General features: G+C 46.9%; 1 protein-coding gene across 4 annotated transcripts in view; it reads right to left on the reverse strand.

The window, feature by feature from the left end:
* FAM161B (FAM161 centrosomal protein B) overlaps nucleotides 1–13,232 on the reverse strand; it is a 28,874-nt gene extending 15,642 nt beyond the window's left edge. The window contains exons 1-9 of one of the 4 annotated variants that reach the window (XM_047864722.1): nucleotides 12,991–13,232; nucleotides 10,530–10,852; nucleotides 8,936–9,486; nucleotides 7,014–7,360; nucleotides 6,580–6,707; nucleotides 4,835–4,999; nucleotides 4,530–4,629; nucleotides 2,500–2,642; nucleotides 781–1,735 (exon numbers count right to left, since the gene is read on the reverse strand). In XM_047864722.1, the coding sequence (XP_047720678.1) occupies nucleotides 1,597–1,735; nucleotides 2,500–2,642; nucleotides 4,530–4,629; nucleotides 4,835–4,999; nucleotides 6,580–6,707; nucleotides 7,014–7,360; nucleotides 8,936–9,486; nucleotides 10,530–10,852; nucleotides 12,991–13,044 (1,950 nt within the window). In that variant the 5' untranslated portion in view covers nucleotides 13,045–13,232 and the 3' untranslated portion in view covers nucleotides 781–1,596. Of the gene's footprint in view, nucleotides 1–780; nucleotides 1,736–2,499; nucleotides 2,643–4,529; nucleotides 4,630–4,834; nucleotides 5,000–6,579; nucleotides 6,708–7,013; nucleotides 7,361–8,935; nucleotides 9,487–10,007; nucleotides 10,195–10,296; nucleotides 10,853–12,990 lie in introns of those variants that run through there. The other 3 variants (XM_047864726.1, XM_047864723.1, XM_047864725.1) reach the window with 3 other exon arrangements.
* Nucleotides 13,233–13,273: the final 41 nt, after the last annotated feature.

The raw sequence follows: 13,273 nt of genomic DNA on the forward strand, positions 1-13,273 counted from the left end.
CAAAATTTGTTTTCTCAGAGAGGAGATTAAGAAAATAGTTCCATCTTTCCCTTTAAGACAGGGCACCGATTTACCCTTTGGATTCCATACAGGTAAAACTGAGCCCAGGAGTCTTGGGGAACATGACATAAGCATCTTCATCTCTAACTAGCAAACCTAGATAGTAGTTATTGTAGTATTGCTCCGTCTTCACCAGAAAGGACCATGTCTGAGTCTGGAAAAATGGCAATAATATACTTTTGAATTTTCCAGAATGTTAAAACATGAGAAATTGGGGGCTTCTGGTAAGAATAGGCACTATTGCTATCATCCACAGCTACTGATAGAGAATAATTATCACTGGTGAGAAGAAAAGTATTTCAAAGACCGCTTACTAGTAGAAAATCATGGCTGTCAGAGAATTTTCACATTTATTGAAAATGAACCTCAGGCTTACACACATACCATGCACACAGTGACATATTTTAAGCAGATAACAGGAAAAATTAACTGCCGTTTTAAATTCAGTAGTTATAGTTCTTAAGTTGTTAATGATATGCATAATCACCCTTTGTTATGTAGATTGAGTTCATGTCAATATCTTGTATTCTTAAAATGCCAATTTTTATTTTCTGTAGCCCTTACTTTTATACTAGAACAGTGGTTCCTTTTTTTTTTTTTTTTTTTTAATTTTTTTTTTTTCAACGTTTATTTATTTTTGGGACAGAGAGAGACAGAGCATGAACGGGGGAGGGGCAGAGAGAGAGGGAGACACAGAATCAGAAACAGGCTCCAGGCTCTGAGCCATCAGCCCAGAGCCCGACGCGGGGCTCGAACTCACGGACCGCGAGATCGTGACCTGGCTGAAGTCGGACGCTTAACCGACTGCGCCACCCAGGCGCCCCTAGAACAGTGGTTCTTAACTGGGAACATTTTTGCCTGCCCACTGCCCCACATATGGCAATATCTAGGGACATTTTTGTCATAACTGGAGAGGGCATTACTGGCATCCAGTGAGTAGAAGCCAGGGATGCTGCTAACGTCCTACAATGTACAGGACAGCTCCTTCTCCCAACACCCAACACCGACGCACTCATCTGGCCCTAAATCAATAGTACTGAGGTTAAGAAACCATGTACTAGAAGTTGCAGACTTGTCTTCCTGCAAGTGTTTTGTTTTCCCACACAATATTTCTAAGTAATGTTTTAATTGGTTGCCAACAGGAAATTCCTGGCTTCTGTTTCAAAACTCAGTTGCTGATCTGGCAATTCTGGGCCTGGGTTCTAGCTATTAATAGTGTACCTTATACCCAGCCCATGTGATCCATTTGTTTCCTAACTGGCCCCTGTAGGCATTTGGGTGTGTGCTCCTTTTTTAAGTAGGAAGCCCAAGAAGCAAGAATGCTTAACTCCGCTCTGAATCCTCCACCCTGAGGCTTTTCACTTTGATCTGCTTAAACCATTCCCTGTTTGTTACCTGCTACTTTTTTTCTTGCTACTTTTCTTATCTTCATTCTCTAAGAGTAGCCATTGGCTCAAAAGCCAAGTTTTGCCTGCCTTGACTCAACCCCAAGTTAGTTACTTAATATTGAAAAGCAGTAATTTTAAGTGTTACTGATTAAGCAAGTGATTTGAAATTATCTAGCAATTCATGAGACAGCTCCTCCAGTTCTTTTTTGGGGCTTGTAGGCTGTTGTAGAGATTCTTCTAAATCCTGCTGTGGATTTCTGGTGCCGAGTTTTGTAGTTTCATGGGTGCTACAGTATAAATTAAAGCATTATGAAATAAAATGTTTGTAATTAAAGCATTATGTAAGGCTTAAGGATGGTTTCAACATTTTCATTATTTTATATGGGGTGTAAAGGGAAATTTAAATTTCTAGGGGGAGAACTGGGATAGGAATTAGGGAAGGAGCCATTAGGATTTAAGAAACAAAGTTGAGAATAATGGCAATAACTATGCTTTTCTTCTCCCTTTTGATACCAGTGGAGGGGTGGTGCTAATGAGGTACTTTTTAAAGAGTGCTAGATTTCAACAAGCCACGGTGATCATGCTGGGGGGGAGGAGACAGGCTTTGCTTGTTTAGGATATTATACCTTTTATTATACCTTTTATTATGCATATTTAAAGGTTTTTACTTTCAATTACCCAAACAAAATAAAAAGTGTTAGAAAAGCAGTTTTATAATTTTATAGTAAGTAAAAATATATATGTTTGTCCCTCAAAAGTGAAGTAAAAATATTCTTGACTGATGGCCCTAGAACTAGAATTGGAAAAATGATCTGTTTCAAATCGAAGGAACCTAAACCTAATATACAATGGTTATATTTTATTAACAATAACAACTGCACTTATTCTCCCAATTTAAATCTATTATCTGGAGATCTCTGGGTTAGTATTCTATAAATACAGGATTGTGATCTCAAAATATGTGTGGCTGTTCTAAAGGTCCCTCCTAGTGGCATTACTAGGGATCGTAATCTGAGAGCCACAGGGTGACAGGCGCACGTGAGATTATTACCTGGGACATTCAGGGACTTCTGACTGCTCCTTCCATTGTACAGCCCTGGTGCCCTCACCCTTGTTCCTCACAAAGTCTTCATCCAGCCCAGCCTGCTTCAGGGTGTCTCGATACCGTTGTTCTGCTTCTTTCCTAGCAAGGTCCTGTGGAATGGAAACAAATCTGCTGTAGCTGTCTTGTGAATTACAAGGTAATTCTAAATCACTTGCTTAATCCACATGCCTAAAATTGTCCCCTAACCCAATCCCCATTAGTGCTGGGCACAGATTTACATGAAAATTACTTAGAGCCTGTTTTCAAGCCTTAAAGTGCATTGGAACTACCTGAAGATCTTGTTATAATGTAGATTCTCATTTGGTAGGTCTTAGATAAGGTTCGAAACTCTGTGTCTAACACTCCCAGGAGATGCCAACTGTGAATTTGGGAGCCACACCTTTGCAAAGCAAGGATTTAGATTTTTGGACCACCAAGTAAGACTCAGATGAAAAAAATGGACTAAAAATGTTTTAAGATTTAAAAGCAACCACGAGCACCTGGGTAGCTCAGTCAGTTAAGCATCTGACTCTTGATTTTAGCTCCGGTCATGATCTCACAATATGTGAGCTCAAGCCCTGTGTAGGGCTCTCTGCCGGCAGTGCAAAGCCTGCTTGGAATTCTCTTTCTCTCCACCTCTCTCTGCCCCTCCCCCATGCTTTCTCAAAATAAACTTAAAAAAAAAAAGCAATCAAGCCATCATCAGGAACACTAATATATAACAAATAGAAAATAAGCTGCACTAGTAACATTCTTAACAGGATAGATGGTCTGTATGTGGACCAGAAAAAGGTTATTTCTTTGTTTGTTTTAATTTAAATGTTTAGTAGCAAAATCATATAGAGCACTTTGTATTTTTCCTAGAGTGGTGAAAGATCTGTTGAGATCTGAGAGTGAGCTTTGCTGGAAAGAATTAACATAAAGAGGAAAGATCATTATGAGAGATTTTGAACAATGCAAGTTGCTAAGTAAATCCAGTCCAGACAGTCCAGCATGTGTGCAAGTGTGTGTGTGGTATGTATGGGGGTGGGGAGGGGTGGACTCAGGAAATGCCTAGATAACACACTGGCTGCAAGATGGAGATAAGGTCCAGCAGTTGGAACCAGGTTACTAGGGAACTCCAACTTTTGTCTGAAACTAGAGAGAAGAGGGATCGACAGCCTGATACAGCCCAAAACTTCCAGGAATAGTGGCCTTTCTAAGGCTGTTCAGATAGCTCCAGAGGTCCCTTAAGGAGGAGATCTCAACCGGATCCAACTTCCCTAAAAGTCTAGAGAACATCTTAAAATGATTCTTCCATCCTGAAAGCTACTTAATCTGAAAAGGGCTTGCTGGGGTGCTTGTGAGCATCCCAACCTCTGGGGACCTATAACTGTGCCACAGCTCTAGAGGCTGGGGATGCCCAGGGCACCAGCACCGCAGGGGAAGGGATGATGTTAGTAAATTAAAGATATTCTCACTAACACAGCCAGACTGTTACTGTGTATGTGGCATCTAGCCCTCAGTCTAGTGAAAGCTAGACTGTAGAGAACACTCCCAGAAGTGAAACACTTCACAGATGCCTCTGGAGTCTAGTCTTGGGTGAAATCAGTCCAAGCAACATTCACCATTGCACCACTTCTTTGGGTGGAAATTGGTAACAGGCTCAATTTTGAATCTTTCTGATCCTCAAGGAAATGTTTAATACCCAGATATTAAACTTTTCCATCATTTCTTTTTTTTTTAAATGTTTATTTTTGAGAGAGAGAAAGATAGAGCATAAGTGATGGAGGGGCAGAGAGAGAGGGAGACACAGAATCCAAAGCAGGCTCCACTCCAGGCTGTGAGCTGTCAGCACCCAGCCTGACATGGGGCTCAAACTCAAGAACCATGAGATCATGCCCTGAGCCGAACTCAGAGGCTTAATTGACTGAGCCACCCAGGTGCCCCTCTGTTCCATCATTCCTAAAAGCACTTTCATCCAAGACTGAGAGAGAAGAATGATGGCTTAGTTTTACCTTGGTAACTTGTTCAAAGAGATAGGGCCTTGTTTGTATTCTCTTCTTCATTTCTTCCAATTCTTTCTTATACTCTTTTGCTCTTTTACGGTCATTGTTCCTGGAATTAACAAGATTTTTAGAATGAATTCTTTTTCCAACCCTTCATTCCAATTAAGCAGAGTAATTCCCAAAGACATTGTAAATTCCTAACTGCCTAGCAAAACTAAATCCTTGACTGTGTGCGATTACAGGAGCCTACTTTCAAGGGCAATGATCTGTTGGATCCCAAGACAGATACCCTTTGGCACATGGAGGACACTGACCGATTCTCTTTCAGCTTTGCTTTGAACACTTCCTCCAGGCTTTTATGAGGATCCATGGCTTTTGCACGCAAGGTCACAGATTTAGACATCGCTTGACACTTCTTTTTGTGCATCTCCAACCACTGAGTACTCTCATCTGTTTTGTCCTTTTTTTCAAGTGAACTTCTGAAGAAAGGAGGCAAAAAACACACAAGATGACCAACCTGAGTATATTAAAAGCACTCTTAGTAACCTCTGGAAAGTAAAATGGTGTTTTCTATGAGTGGGGTAATTTACCACACTGGCGCTTCAGAAAGAACAGGATTCTGAGATTGGCAAATGAAGCCTTCCCAGCACTATGGACACGGTGATTTTCTGCCCCAGGGGAAGTTCAATAATTGAACTGAAATACAATATCCTTACACTAAGGCTTCTGGCCTGTCTGGAAACAATACTAATAGTTGCCATTTGCTGAGCTACTCTACTCTGAACCAAGAGCAGAAAAGAATCAAGTGCTTTATATCAATTATCTTTTGTAATCTCCAGAACTGCCCCATGAGGTAAGAACTGTAAGCCCCTCTTTTTATAGGTGAGGAGAGCAAGCCTCGGAGAGGATAAGCCACTCACTCAAAGCTACCCAGCATGCTAGTGGAAAAGCCAGGATTTTCCAGAAAAAGCCAGAAAAAAAAAAAAAAAACCACCAAGATTCTTGCTTGAAGGCATGAAAGTTTAGTCTGCTATTATATCAAACTCCCCACTGCTGGGAAGCAAATATGGATATCCCCTCAGGGGGCCAGCCTCTGGCCCATAAGGCCTACCTTATTGGGACCTCAGGACACCGATGCATTTAGCCTTGATTTAGTAGCTCTGACTATGACATTTGAGGAAGAAGGGAGTATCTCTTGGATTTTAAATATATTTCTATAATCCCTGTTGTGGAGCCTAAAGAGCCAAGTTGGTTAGCCCCACAGGAAAGCACTAAGATGCTCGTCCTCTCCCAGCACTAAACTGCTTGTTACACCACAACCTTTTGTGCTGACCTCAGCTCAGGGGTCTAGTGGAGGAACTCTTGGTGGGGCGCTGGCTCGTCGAGAACAACACCATGACAGAGGCCAGTTGAAGAATGAAAAAGTAAGGAGGCTCCTGCTTCCCAACCGACTGCTAGTTCGGTTGAACTAGCAGAATCTCAGAGAATCTCAAATCTGTGCAGTGGATGCCTTTTCTTTGTGACAGGGTCAGCCACCTGCCAACAGGTTTCTCTGAATTCCTATTCCTAATGGCTTCCTCTCTCATCTGTGGGTCTTCACTTATGTTGTTCTCTCTGGAACTTTCTTTCTTTCCAGCCTTTGGCTAATTCCTCATTCTTCAGACATCTATTAAAGAGAACCCTGCCCCAGGCTGCCCAGAGCCTCCCAGATCCCCTGTATTTCCCTGTCATTGCACTACTCACAAAGTAGTAGTTCTTTGATTTTCTGTATTTCATACTAGCTATTAAACTATGGGCTCCATAAGGTATCTCCAGCCTTAACATTGTGACTGGCACAGAGTAAGTCCCCCATGAATGATGGCCAACTGTTCTCCATCACTACATGTGGAGAGTTACCTGTATTCCTGTCCTGATCAGAGAACTCCCTTCTACCCATTTAGGTCTCTGTAGTAACAGGAGAGAGGCCCAGCAGCAGGATGGTTTCTAGCATTTGGGCCAGAATCCGAGCACTGACCACTGAACTTGGTCCTGGGCCAAGATCTCGAGCCTGACCACTCACCTGACTGCAGACTCCCTCCTCCTGGTGGCATCTGTGATGTGCACGGGGAGGGTGTTGGCAGAGAGAGAAGCAAGGCCACTCAGAGAACGACTCCTTGGCAGGGGTGTGGCTGGTGACTGTGGGGAGTCCTAGAAGAAACGAAGGCTGGTATTGGTGGGACAGCAATGTGTGATTAATTTCTATTGTAAGGAGGATTCAGTTTCAGTGAAGGACTAGTCAGACCAGGAATCTTTTTTTTTCCCCTGGGATTAAGGAAAGAGTAATGAGTTCCCAAGTTTATTACCAGGCCAAGAGCTGGATATCAATCCAACAGCTGAGCCAGTGTTTTTAAAAAAACAAAAATGTCATGAGAAGTGCCGTATGTTGAGACCCGGCCCATTCCTGTATTTTGGGTCTCAGGCCAGGACCCTCCCGTAACTGCCCAGGGCTCTCACCCTCCTCTCTCCAGAGGTGGTGGTGTCACAGGGCCGCTGAGCGCGACGCAGACTGCCGGTTCTCAGCAAGAAGGGCTTGTTGTGAGTCACCTCTCTGGTGTCCCTTCTCTTGGCAGCTCTTCTCTGGAAGGCCTTGTAAAGGCCCTCGTAGTCAGGGACGGCAGGATTCACACGAGGCTGGAATCCAAAGTCAGTCTGCAGAAACCCAAGCTTTTCCTTCTGGGTTCGGGTAGCTGTTCGAGGCTGGGGGTCAGCCCGGCTGCTGGAGGAGATGATAGGGGAGGAGGCCATCTGGAGCATGTCTAGGGCTCGCATCTGGATGCGAATTTTCCTGAAGAGCTCCGCTTCTGTGGAGAAAAGGTCAGGGTGGTGATGGGTGACAGGGGACCCCGCCTCATACCTAAAGGTTTGGAGAAGGTTCCCTCTAAAGCTCCAGTGCAGTATTGTGCTGGAGCCGATTGCCAGCTTTGCAGGATTTTGTGAACCAGTTGACATCATATGGGAAGCTCCACCTTGGCCAGAATAGGTGTATTTTTACCAGGGAAAGTGGCAAACACTACAAATCAGCTTGCTTCTTCTTTTCTGGAGAGAGCTCATTCCTAAATGTTGACCAGGACACCCTGCCATGTGCCAGCAGGCTGCAGAGGCAGCCACCATTTACGTTTACTGAGCGCTCTCTGCGGTTCCTCCTTCAGAGGCCAAGCCGGAGGGGTGATCCGGTCTCCTTGGCTCAAGGAAGGCCCCCGCCATCCACCCAGAGGCCCAGGTTATTGCCCAAATCATTCCTGCCTGCCTTCTCTCATCAGTCCCCCGTCCTGCAGTCTCCTCCTCTTTAACCATGTTCCGGTCTGGCCTCTCTTTACCATCCCTGCTGCTAATTTCAGTCTCTCCGCTGAACTGGTGACATAGTGTCCTATAGATCACCATCCCTCCGGTCCTGTCCCTCCCCCTTAATCATCTCCACAGCATCAGAGTGATCTTTCCGAGCTGCAGATCTGATCCTGAGCCACCCTGTTTGAAACCCTTCAGTTGGCTCCCCAGTGCCCTTGGGATAAAGTCCAAGTTTCCTTCCCCTCCCCCAGGTCTGGCCCATGCCCGCCTCTCCCTCCCTGCTCCCTCTTCTCTGCCCTCCATCCTCCTCCCATCCCTTGAATGTGTTCAGCCTCCTCTTACCTCCACGCTGCTCTGATGCACTCTTCCTCTGTCTTCCCTGAATTAAACACACTGCTCATCCTTCAGGGTCAGCCTCAGTGCTCACTTTCCCTGGGGACCTTCCCTATCTGTCCCCACCGCCTCACCATGTCCTAAGTTAGGTCCCTCTGTTATGTGCTCTATATGACCCTGGAGGCTCCCACCTCTAATCCTTGCAAATGACTCATCACATTTGTAATTTTTTGCCTGTTATCTGTCTTCCTTCCTCCCTTGTCCACAAACTCCATGTCTGTTTATTGAACACAGAGGAGTGCCTGGGGCTTGACACATTACTAAATGAGTAAAGCCTGAGTCCTTTCATCGAACCACATTTCTTGAAATGTGCAGGTCACCAGGATGGGGGGGGGCAGGCGGTAGGAGCTTCCCTCAGGGGCAGCTGGTGGTAGCACCGGCCCAAGCTGGTCCCCGGATGCCTCCCTGGTTCTCTGTTCTTGTACCTGTGCTGCTGCAGACGCCTTCACACCCACTCTCTGAGAGAGAGGTCATCAGGGCAAACTTGGAGAAGGCTGCATGACCTCTCACTCTCCACTCTTTACAGGGCTCCCCCATGATACAGACGGACCCAACCGGCATGGAGCGTGGCCTTGAGGCCCGTCCGCCCGAACAACGAACTTATCCCCAAGCCAGGCTGACCCCCCGAGCCTAAGTCTCCCCGGCACGTCTTGGTACTCCCCAGGTAGGAGGCAGCAGGGTGGGAAGGATGTCTTTACCTTGGAGTTTGTCCCCGAGGGCTGGCTCCAGAATGGACTTGGGGATCCTTCTGGTGGCATTCTGCTTGGGGACGTTGGCCTTAGCTGTGGCAGCCAACTCCCTCTGTTTAGCAGCTTCTTTTCTCTGCTCCTCCTTCACGAGGAAGCTGAAGGGCTTCAGGGAAGAGAGGAGCCGTTCCTTCCTCTTCTGGATCCCTGCCTGCCTGCGGGCCTCATTGCGCTCCACGATCTCCTGGTAGAGGGGCAGGTAGACGTGTGCTGGCACAGGCTGTGCCCGGAACTGCCGCTGGCACTCGGCCTCCTCCTGGGCCTGCCTCTGGGCCTGCGTCCTCTCCTGCTCAAAGGAAGCAGGTGAGGCCAGCCACTGTGCCTTCTTCCGGGCCTCACGCAGTGTCATGCGGAACGGCCGCGGGACCGTGATGGTTGATGCCCAGGAGCTGATGCTTCTGTGCTGGGAGGGAGGCCTGGAGCCTGAAGGTGGCTGGGGCTGAACCTTGGGAGTGTCGGAGGGAAGGCTGCTCAGGGAGCTGCAGCACCGTGGGGAGCTGCACCTGGGGGGAGAAAGCAGCTGTGCGGAGGCCAGGCCAGGCTGGAGGCCCTTTCCTCCTCCTACTCCTTCCCACACCTCCCTCCCAGAAGACGGCAGTTAGATCCGGAGCCTCACACAGCCCCGCAGGCGTCTGGGCCTGTGCCTCGCTCCTTCCCTCAGGCCATCTAGCAGCCCTAGTTGGAAGTCTTTCCTCAGAACTGATTCAAGATTTGCCACTTCGCATTCTAATATTTTCCTTTAAAGATTTAATTTTTTAATGTCTAAAAAAATGTTTATGTATTTTGAGAGAGAGAGAAGAGTCTGTGAGTGGGGGAGGGGCACAGAGAGAGGGTGAGAGAGAATCCCAAGCAGGCTCCGCACTGTCAGCCCAGAGCCTGACTCCGGGTTCAGTCTCACGAACCGTGAGATCACGACCTGAGCCGAAATCAAGAGTTGAATGTTTAACCGACTGAGCCACCCAGGTGCCCCTTAAAGATTTTCTTTTTAAGTAATCTCTACACCCAATGTGGGGCTCGAACTCACAACCGTAAGATCAAGAGTCTCACGTTCCACCGGTTGCCCTGCATTCCATTATCTTCATATGGGGGAGAGAACAGTGCAATGGTGCAGAGCAAGGCTTTGGAGTCAGACCCAGGTTCAAATCTTGCTTCAAACAATTACCGGCTGTGTGACCTTTGGCAGGGTTTGCTTGGCACCTCAATTTCCTCATCTGGAGAATGGCAAAAATAATAGCTACTTACAGGGTTAGTGGGAGGAGAAAATAAGATACGGTGTAGGCGCATATAACAGGGCTGGGCCAAGGTAAACGTACCTTGTTGCCATTCTCAGGGAGGTAGTGACAAAGGCATCCCTTTAATCAATTCGAGTGCTTCCAATGACTAAGGGTTATCCAAAGTGATTTAGGACTGCTGGGTAGGAATCAGAACGTGTTTGGCTCCGAAGGCCTGATTCTGAGCTGGAGCCTCGGTAAGGGACAACTTTGCTGAGGAAGCGGATGAGGCCCAGAGTCATGAAGCAGCTGTTGAACTGCAGGGCCTTCCTTACCTCGGAGACACAGGGTACTGGGCCTCGGGCTTCCCCCTGCCTTTGTCTTGGAAGATACTCTCCAGGTCCTCATCGTCTTCAGAGAAGTCCTCGCCACTGTCTGGGTTGTTCTGATAAAGGGATTCCAACAGGCACCACCTGCCTTTCGGCTTTAGTACCTGCAGGGTCTTATAAAAGCTCCCAGTGGAGTCCGAAGAATCAGAAACCGTCTCCTCCTCCGGGCTGAGGAAGTCATGGAGTGTGCCAGCCCTGGGCAAAACCAGCCCATCCCCAGACAGCTCTTCTTCCGTCTCTGTGTCTGGGGAGGATTTGGGGGGAAATATCTAAAATGAAACAGAAAAGACTGTGGGTCAACTATAATTTCAAATTTTCTCAAAGCCTAACTGTTGATTTCACTTTGAATAGGTCTCTGTATATTAGCGACTGGGAAGGAACGAAGAAGAATCAGATGCATTCCTTGCTTTAAGGACATTTCACAAATTGGTATGTGGGCATATGCTTGGTTGAAGGGAAGCAGACGGCTAACGTTGGTTCCCTACTTCATGTGCAGTGAGCATTTGCAGAGTACTTACTCTGTATCATGCATTCTGCCCCCGGCACTCCAGGAATCCTACCCGTGACCTTGGCCACACTCTGGGCCTTGCCCTATTGGGGTTTCACCTACTTTTTTCCAGTCTTCTTTTTCCTGCTTCCTTTGTCTACACCTCTGTTTTCCTAATAGTCTACCTAATATCCCACCTGTTACTAGGAATGAGTAATCAACAGGACAGACAATGTGGTCTAGCTGAAAGAACAATGTCGTAGAAAGTGGAAACCCAACTGGGTTTAAGTACTCCATTCACTTAGAAAATAGTTTTTGGGTGTCTTATGTGCACGGAGCATTAGGCTGAGAACGAGTCAAGCACATGAAGCTTACATTCTAATGAGAGGGAGAGAGACAAGTATATGATAATAAATTCAATAAAAGCCATAAATTGTGACATTACACAGTGATGAGGTGGCTTTAGGAAGCTTTTCTGTTGATAAAATCCCATCACAAATGCCACTAGGAATGTATCTATAGTCAGAGTTAGGCTTATTAATTTATTGGAAAAATTACACCAGGAAAAATTACAGGGAACTTGTGTGGGGGCGGGGGGAGGAGTGGGGACTTTCAGTAAGAGGGTGGGAGAGGGGCTTTTTCTAGGGTTGGCTTCTCTTGAATGATTCTGAGGAAGAGTGGATCCCTCTGGATCCATTCTGGATGGATGCTGTCATGAAGAGGGCACACTTTGGTAAGTGGGTGACAGCAATTTTTATTGAAAAGGTAACTAGAACAAGGTGGATCTGGGTAATTGGTAGTTAAGCATCATCATTTAGAAGGGGGTGTTGGTCTCTTTGTAGGCACACTGTGGCCCTTTGAGAAACACTGTTTTCTGCTAATCTGGCTGCTGGCCTCATTACAGTCTGAACTGGACTTTCTCAGTCCTGGGCTGATCTTTACTTTCTCGCTGTGGAGGAGTTTTGGACTGACATCTGATTGATGAGAGGGAGCCAGCCTCGCTAAGATCTGGGGTAAGAGGGTTTTGAGTTCTAAGGAACAGCAAATGCAAAAGCAGGGACCTGAGGCAGGAACAGACTTGACTCTTGGAGAGTTAGAAAGAGGGCCAGAGTGACTGGAGGACAGTGGTATTCTCGAGATACCCTTAGAGAGGCTGGTGTGGGGCCAGGATTGGACTGTATACAATGACTAGTTGCATCTAGGAAATCAGTGAGGTGTAGGCTGCTGCAGGCCTCCAGGTGATATTGGTGATGGTTTTCCTGGGTTCTCCAAGGTCCAGCTCTAATAGTGAAAAGAACACTAGATTCTGAGTCAAAGGTGTGTATGTGCTCCAGCCCTTGCTGTGCTACTGAGGAGCATGTGATCTTAGGGAAAAATTTTTAAAACGACTTTATTGAGACACCGTACAGTTCACACAACTCACTTACTGAAAGAGTACAACTCAGTGAGTTTTAGTACAGAGTTGTGCAACCGTCACAATTTTAGAGCATTTTAATCACCGCCCCCCCCCCAAAGAAAGCCCATACCGTTTAGCAGTCATTCCCTATTTTCCCTAGTCCTTTCGACCCTTCCTTCCCAGCCTGCCCTAAGCAACCACCAATCTACTTTTTGTATGGATTCTTCTGTGCCTCAGTTTTCTTTTCTACCAAATGGAGACAACAATAGTACTATTAGTCTTAGGGTAGTTGACAGGATAAGCGAAAACCGAGGGCCACTGCTGTGGGTCTATGAAGGGCCTAACATAACGCTCAACCCGTTAGAGAGTCCCTTGCGGGTCCCCAAACGCTGCTGATTTTAATCCCACACCTCTCCGCGACACGCCCCTGACTCTGTCTCCAAGGCAATGACAAACAGTTTCCTCTCTTTAGAGACTCCTTTCCGGGCGCAGACCGAATTCCTCTCCTTCTCTTTCTCTCTCACCTGCCGGCTCCACTGAGCGCCGCCGGAGGCTCCCGCAGGCCTCCCGACGGTCATCTTCTCCGCGGGGCAGAAAAAGAAGCGGCGGTGACAGCGGCGTGCTACGCTTTGGCTGCGGTGGCTGCACTAGCTACGCGATCAGGTCTCTGATTGGCTCCCAGGCGGATGCCTGAACCAGTCCCGCTTCCCAGGGAGCCTCTAATTCTTCCCGCCCAAGTTGGCAAGGATCGTTTTCTGATTGGCCTACTCTTTGCGCATTCTATATCCGGTTCTAAAGCCGCAACGA

Source organism: Prionailurus viverrinus, chromosome B3 (genome assembly GCF_022837055.1).
Source record: "Prionailurus viverrinus isolate Anna chromosome B3, UM_Priviv_1.0, whole genome shotgun sequence".
Taxonomy (NCBI): Eukaryota; Metazoa; Chordata; class Mammalia; order Carnivora; family Felidae; genus Prionailurus; species Prionailurus viverrinus.